The sequence below is a fragment of the Acanthochromis polyacanthus genome, chromosome 21, assembly GCF_021347895.1.
Source record: "Acanthochromis polyacanthus isolate Apoly-LR-REF ecotype Palm Island chromosome 21, KAUST_Apoly_ChrSc, whole genome shotgun sequence".
NCBI classification, from domain to species: Eukaryota; Metazoa; Chordata; class Actinopteri; family Pomacentridae; genus Acanthochromis; species Acanthochromis polyacanthus.
Window position 1 is genome coordinate 11,711,368 of NC_067133.1, and position 8,275 is coordinate 11,719,642.

At 40.4% G+C, this 8,275-nt stretch overlaps 1 protein-coding gene across 1 annotated transcript in view; it reads left to right on the forward strand.

Moving 5' to 3' along the window:
• Window positions 1-5,953, forward strand: part of ngfra (nerve growth factor receptor a (TNFR superfamily, member 16)) — a 46,356-nt gene extending 40,403 nt beyond the window's left edge. The window contains exon 6 of the mRNA XM_022196179.2: window positions 1,484-5,953. Coding sequence (XP_022051871.1) covers window positions 1,484-1,536 — 53 coding nt within the window. The 3' untranslated portion in view covers window positions 1,537-5,953. The remainder of the gene's footprint in view (window positions 1-1,483) is intronic.
• Window positions 5,954-8,275: the final 2,322 nt, after the last annotated feature.

Here is an 8,275-nt window from a genome sequence, read left to right on the forward strand (position 1 = left end):
ATGGGACGCGAAAACCACAGATTGTACATGAATATGGACAGTTGGAAATTTAAATATCCAGTGATTCTTTGTTTTCAGTTTCTGGTTCTGATAAGAGCCAACATGACTTCCAAAGCTGCTAGCAAATTTCAGAGTTAACTACTGCTTAACTATTTTATTATTATTACAGAGTGCAAAACGGCAAAATTATAATAAGATGTAGCGATGACTTAGTATTTCTGAGATGAATCATGGTAGAAGAAATAAGACAAAAGTTTGGATAATCAAATCTATGCTCAGTTTTTGGACTTTTTCTCTAATCTTTAATGTCGACTTTTTGAAACAACTCACAGACACCTGATATGCGACCCCTACTACACATTGCTTTATGTAAAAAGCCAGAAAAGTTTGGAAACCACTAACTTAATTTTTAATGTGTTGTATTCTTATGCTTTCCATCTTAAAAATAAACTGAGAAATGAATGTAGTGGAGCAAAAAGTGAAATATTTCCCTTTGAAATGTGGTAGAGTGGAAGTATAAAGAAGCATGAAACAGACCTATTTCCGAAAAGTACCTTAAAATCGAACTTAAATACAGCACTTAAGAAAATTTAGTGTATGTGGACAAAATGTCCTTATTACCAACAAATATTCAAACCAGGTCATTCCTTTATAATTTTGGGATACTTCACATAACTATGGGAAACATTTGTCCTTTTACTTTGAGGGGAAAAAAATTCCAAGAAACAGTGCATTGCCAGAGATATTGTCAGCCTCTCAGATGTTGTTCACCTCACAAGCAAACTCATCTCATATTATAGTAAAAGAACAGCAATCCAAAAACAGCACAGGTTCTCTGTAAGATCAAGTCGATCAAGTCAATAGGAAGACACAGACAACTTTCTTAAGGGAGCAAACTTTGCCAAAATCTCGAAAAAATAACCAAAAATATGTTATCAGATGCCAAACCGTGCATCCCGGATGAGCCCCCGTATGTTCTGATCATGCTCAGGAGGCTGAGAAAACAAAACTGGATAAACGCAGGTAATTAGTCTTAATGAAATAAAAAGAACACATAATTAGGTGTGTGGGGACTGCAGAGGTTGCTGAGACAGAAAGCTGACAGACACAGAAAACAACGTCCCGGGACATTACAACAGGTAGAGAAAAGATTACACCGTAACTGCGGGGTAATTACGCTGTACATGGCGGGCTGTAATCTAAAGCATTACCATAGGAAGTTATAATCTTTGTGCGGAGGAAATTTAATTAAAAAAACATTTGCCCACTATTCAGAACCTAATCAAGGTGTCCTTAATCAAAGGATTTCCCACTTCCTGAAAAGGAGCTGCTTAGCAGGAGACTCAGGAAGGCTGTGTTGGCACAACTGAGAATTCAGATAGATTAAATAAAAGGAGCCACCGCTGATTTAAATATCACCACAGATCACCCATGCCCTCCTACCTGCAAGCCTGACACATTTCTTTTTGTTTTCTCCCTGCAGTGGTGAGGGTGGACGGCGGCCCCCAGCCTGACTCACCTCCCCCTGAAGTCTGAGGAAGACAAGGAGGAGGAGGAAGAGGAGCTGAAGACAGGGAGAAGAGAGTGGACCAAAATAAAAGCAGGGTTGGGCCATGCAGAGAATGTAAAAAACTGACGAGTGGCCGCGGACTTGACTTCTACGGACCTCCCAGCACCTTGGGGCCACAGTGTGACTCTTCATCCCTGCATATAGAGTCTAACTCAGTCATTCAGTGTGCCTGGACACGACCTCTACGGCAATACCAACCACTATCTTAACTAGTGTTACACAGATCGTAGATATACGCCAGTGCATCTCCTATTAATTCCAGTATGTCAGTAGCTGCCAGTTTACTATCTTCTGCCCCTTTCTACGCTTTTAATTCTGTAACCACATGCCATGAAACGTCTGTGCCTGGAAGGTAAATAGGCAGAAAGGTACAACATTATGACTTCTTTCTTTTTTCCTGCGCCTCAAAGAGAGTGGGGAAGCTTTTTTCCACCCTTGCATCTTCCACTACTCTCAGATAATCCTCTGTCTCTCTCCATAGGATTCACTCTATTAGACCCCCGCCGTCATCAGTGACACAAAAAGAAGTGAGGGGGAAGTCATGAGTCATTCCCAACTTCTTCTGAACTTTCTTGTATAGCTTAACCCGCGTTTCACGTCATGTTGTCTTTGCGTCATTGTTCGGCCACGTTGGCCGGGATGTGACGCCATTTACTGTACAAGGCCGCTCGGTGTTCTTCCACAGCGTCCCGCTGACTGAATCCCTCTTGGCGGTGCCTCCAGGGGTTGCGTTTCAGTGATTTTGTGCTCACAATGTAACACGCCCCAAATGCTTGCCTCCTGTTAGCGGAGAGCCACTTTCATTTTGTGGCTGATTCAGCAGGGAGCCTCCAGTTTAACATCTCTGGACCGTGGAGCTCTGCTGACTCACTGCAATGAGGGGGAAAGGGAAGGCATCATCATTAAGAAAAAAAAGCTGAAATCTGGAACAAGGAATCCCATTTAGAATAATTTACACTTACTGAGCAGAAAATTGGGACACCCCTCAGAGGCACACTTTCCAAAAAGCACTTCAGTCTCCACACGTTCACTTTCACCATCTTGCATACAGCTCTGCCTGATAAACAGTGCCGAGGCGCTAATGCTTTGTCACCGGCGCTCAACACTGAGCCCATTAGAGTGACGTCCTGACAAGCAGGTAGTAATTACCTCAGGGTTTCAGCTTCATTTACCCTCTGCTCCACTCCCATCAGGATGAATGCAGCGGACAGCACAGAGGCGACGGAGTGCACAAGCCTCAACGTGACATTACAGATCCCTTATCCAACGCTGAGGCCGCTGACATTTACTACACCGCCATGGTGATATAAAGCACTTAGAGCAGGCTCACTTCTAAGGCTGGGTGGCACCTTTTATCACCGAGGACCACTTTCATGTTGCCCCCCTCCTGCTTCTCGAAATATCCGTAAAAGCAGCTGACAAACAGTAGATACCTTGTAAAAGAAGCAAACTGTAGCTGAGCTGAACTGCACTGCTTTCATTCCTACAGGGGCACAGTCCTTCTCAGGGTCCCTCTTGGTGTGGTAACTAAAAATTATGAAGAAATTTTAGTAAATTTGTCTATAGATGTATGATCGAGATATAAAGCCGCGAAGAAAGATTCAGTAATCGAATTCCAGCATGATTCAGGAACAGATGGTTTTAAAGTCGGATGCTTCTTGCTGAGATGTGGATGAAGAAAATTGAGACCATGAAGCTACAGGCAGCAGCTCTGGATATCATTGGGCGATCTGTAATTCATTTGTAATTCAAAAACACATTTCTGTCTTTCTTTATAAAACCAAAAACAGACCGACAGTTTCAGGAGTCACAGTCAAAAGATGATAACTAATAAGGCATGGTGCATTTTTGGGTTTTGGCAACTCCTTTCCCTTTTTTGTTCGGAAACCAGAAGTCAACCAGAAGTCATGAGAGGTTTTAGTTTAGTTTCAGCTATTTTAGTAACTAAAAACCCAAAGATTTTTTGCTTTCAATTAAACACTGAGAAAACCAAACAAAAGAAATGTTCCAATGTTGTTTTCTGCAAATTCCTATTCAGGACAGATTGTATCCATCCATCCATCCATCCATCCATCCATCCATCCATCCATCCATCCATCCATCCATCCATCCATCCATCCATCTTGCACACGTAAATATGCTTCACTACACTTTAAAAAGCCCCAAAATACACATGATCTCATGTTATTTCTGTTATTTTATGGTATTTTTTGGCACCTCAGACATTTTTTTTGGCTTTTACAGTTTAGTTTTCCACAATTTATGGTTCATAAACAAAACATCCATTTATTAGTGTCCATTAAAGTGCATAAATGCAAAATAAAACACATTAAACTTGTACACAAATGTAAAATGCTAACGTAAGCAAGCCTGTTTTGCTCTCAGACAGGATTACTGAGGCAACCAGCATCTGGAATATCCACTAGAAACCAAGCATCACTGAAACACAAAACACTCATGCGACGACTCTAAAAATTGCCAATAACCAAACATAGACCATGTTTTGTTGGTATTTTGTTCATTTATTGTGACATCTAAAGCGTTCTTTTTTCCACCTTTTTGTTGTTGTTGTTGTTGAATTCCAAATGAATTCCGGATAACTCATAGGTACTCAGTTTAGCATAGAGACTGGAAACAAGGACAAAGAGCTTGCCTGGCTCCTTCCAAAGGTACAAACCAGCACCTTCAAAGCTCACTAATAAACTCATCAATTCCCATTTGTTTCATCCAAAAACTACAATTAAAAACACAACAGTGTTTTAGCAGGGGTGTCCATGCCGTTATCCCTGCACAAGTGGCGTCAATCCTCTACTCTGAGCTTGAGTATGGACACAAACCGCTACTGAGAGGGAAGTGAAATGTGTTTACTTGTTAGCAGAGCTTGTGGAGTTGTGTGAATGCTGCACTGATAAGAAAGGTCACAGAGCAGGGAGAAGAAAGAGAAAGTGAGTCATTACTGTACATCCTGTGTGATGCTGCGTGGATGCATCACATGGTCGCCAGCATCTCAACACAATTAAGCTTTCCTCTCTTGTGATTCATGTGTCACTGCAGCGTAATGAATGGAAGCAGATGAACCTCGGCTCTAGTTTGCTCACAGCTGATGTGGTGTGGACATGTGACCACACACACACACACACACACACACACACACACACACACACACACACACACACACACACACACACACACACACACACACACACACACACACACACACGCAGGCTGTGATTCACTCCTCTATTGAGAGAACCGCTATGATTCATCCTGCTTCTTGCTGTGGCTGTGACATTAAAGCAGACTTTGCTACAGTATGACTGACCAGAGTGTTGATTTAACGGAAAAAGAAAGACACACTCGCTCCTCGACTCCATCTTCCCTTGAGGCCCAATCAGCCCTCCAGCAGCGCACTGAACCAGCTTATTCTGTTTCCCCAACAGCTTGTGTGTAAGAATGTACAACCTGAATACAAACCGAAAAAATATGCAAGACATATTCAAGGATACGGTTTAAGTTTGCCCAGAATTTTGAGTTGTTTTGTTGTTGTTTTTTTGCTTTTCCTGTTTTATTTGTATTCTGAATAGTATTACACTTTTGGAATCAGTATTTTTTCTAACTGATGTTATTTTGTAGCACTTATTAGACGTAATATGAATGCACTCAAAGAGTGTACCACAGTTCAAGTGCCTGTGTACAGTGTCCAGTGTCTTTGAGTTCAGAAGTGTGACTATATTTTTTTGGCAGTTTTCCATTTATTTTGTGTTTTTATGTGAATTTTCTTTTTTTTAATATTTTGAGAGATAATGAAGGTTTTTAGTAAATCAAAGTCAGCACTATAGATGAACCTTGGAGACTCAAACAAACTGTATAAACCTGGCACCAGTATAGAGAGACTTGCAGTACAAACCAATAGGTTGCCAGTGAACACATACTGTATGTTAACATGCTATAGATACTGGCAACTAATAGGGTCATGTAGCATTATGAAAACATTTACATGTCACCTACGACTATTCTAAAACTCACATATGCTATTTGTCAATAGAACTCAGCTCGACTGTGCAGATGTTTTGCATGTACCGTACGTTTTATCACGTACCTCCATCTCAGAGGCAACAGGACATGTAATCTGCAGCAACATGAAATCTATGGGGAGGTTCACTGTGATTCTCTGTGACATTATTACCGGATACAGACAGATCAGGACCTGGTCCCAAAAAAAGCTGAATGTCATCTGTAGTTAGCTACTAATGTAAAATGCATTGTGTAAATGTGAATTTCTTAGAGTTGATACAAGATACAAAAATACACGATAAAATGTTTAAAAAAATGTGTGCAAGTGAAATGAACATCTATAATAAAATAAACAGAGATGTCATTGCATTATGTGTCCAGTTTGTCTTTGTAGCCAAATTATCACTGGCTGTGTTCAAACACACAGAGAAATGATTCATTTCATTATAAAAAGAGCTTGACATTTTGGGGAATATGCTTCTTGTAGAGAGTTAAATGAGAAGATTAATACTCAGAGTACACAACAGGTGAGCACACCCCTGTGCAAAGTCAATTAAATGTCAAATGACTCCAAATTACATCAGCTCTCAATATTTTTTTTCTAAGCTGATAAGTTCAGTATTTCCTCTTATGAACTATGAAAAACAGACACTTCAGAAGGAACACAGAAGTAAACACACTTGTGGACACTGACATGCATGTTTGATGATTAAAAGAAAACTCAATACATTTCTGATTTCCAATCAACCTAATTGCAGAAAACGAGCTGTAAACATCAGAACCTTCTCAAGTTTTCAATCACTGAGCCGTGTTTGTCTTCATGTCTGCATCATGGCTCCAGAGGAAAAAGAACTGACAGAGGAATTGAAAAATTATTATAATGAAACCTCACAAAGAATACGGGAAGATCAGTGTACAATTAAAAATCAGCCAAATCTCAGTTGCAGCAGAAATTAGGGGGTATTGAACGAGCTGCCACTAATCAGAGCCACAGTGGTCGTCCTCCTCAAATGACGCCAAATATTGTGCCTGACTTTCAAAATTTAGCTCTGAAAAACAGAACAGGTGCTTCAGACTTGGCACAAGAGTTATAAATGGAAATGAGAGTTTCTGTGACAGCTCATATAATGTGCAGGACAGGGAAAAACATCAAACACTGTCATCCTTGTCCGAAAAAAACCATCCTTACCTGGTCTTTGTCATTGAACTGCAAGATAAAGTTGGGAACAAAGCATAAGGTGCTGCCCAGAAGCCACAAAAGTTTAAATTTCAACAGGTTAGATCTTATTTTCTAAAGGTCCATTACAGCCTTTCTTCTACTGCACTGTAACTTTTCATTTCATGTGCATAAAAAAAGAAAAAAAATCTATATATATACTGTATGTTTTCCACTTTAACCCCAAAGTCAGCACTTAGTAAAAACCCTACTTGCAAAAGCTTTTGCAGCTTGCTAGTCGTCTGTCTCCTTGTGATTTGTAGATCTTTTGATTCCGAGGGCACTGAAGACTGCAAAGGCTTCAGCCTTCAGCGTCTCATCTATTTGAAGGATTATTGAATCAGATTTTGGAAGTAAGCTTTCTTGGATTGTTTGGATTCTCCTTTCAGTTTCTTGACTTGCATCCAGAATTTGCTGATATTTTATGGAATCACTTCCTCCCCCTTTCCATTTCCTGCTACATTGTCTGCTCATTTTGTGATGTATTTTTGCTGCAGGGATAGTATTTTAAATCTACAGTTTACCAAGGAGTGTCTAAACATTTCCATAACTCACACATTAAGTGGAGAGATTTAGTGACACTGGTAGGCTGATTTTGTTTGCTTCGGACAGATTCAGGCTCACTGTTTCCTCCTGTTTCTGGCCCTTATGCTAAGCTAATCTAAATGGCTGCTGGTAGCTGGTTAGTGTAAACATTAAGTTGAATTTATCACCGTCAGAATCTTGAGGAATCGTCCAAATGTGAGATGCAGAGACTTGATGTTAGGCTTAAGAACTGCAGTTTTTGTTTTGTTCCCCTTCTCACAAAAACACCCAAAAGCATTTGTGAAAAAGACCTCAAGCAAATGAAAATAAAATCCTAAAACCAGAAAGTATGGCATGGTGGGCTGGCAGCCAAACCACAGTTAAAAGCAGAAGCATATGTGAAGGTCCATTGGACCAGGAGGGTGGCTCTCTCCAGTCTTATCACCACTTAAACATTCTGGGTGCTGTGGGATTTTCCTCCTGCTACGTGTCAGAGATTAATCCTCTGTGATAAATCCTCCACAGACACACAAAAAAATGTCACAGTACAAGAAAAGTCCCTAAGTACAGTAGAGATGTCTGTATTGCTGCAGTTTGGGAGGGAAAACACTGCGGTGTCAAGAGCAGTCCTGAAACATTTTTGTACAGCCTTTTTTCCCTCCTTGACTGGTTTCTATATGCAGCTCTGAATGCAGCAAACCAGACCAAGATGGGGATGACAGATAGTCTGCAAAATTTTAATTTGATCAGCAGGGAACATTTACATGGAGACACTAATCAAAATGTGTTTTTCCTTCTATCAAGATTAATCAAAACTGCAAGGCAGCTGAAATGACAGGAAAAGGCCATAAAGAGATAAAAGGAAACAGACATGCCAACTGGAAAAGCAAAGACATTAGAAGACGCTTGAGGCGATACAAGTCAAACAGCTCAAAGTCTACATGACTAAC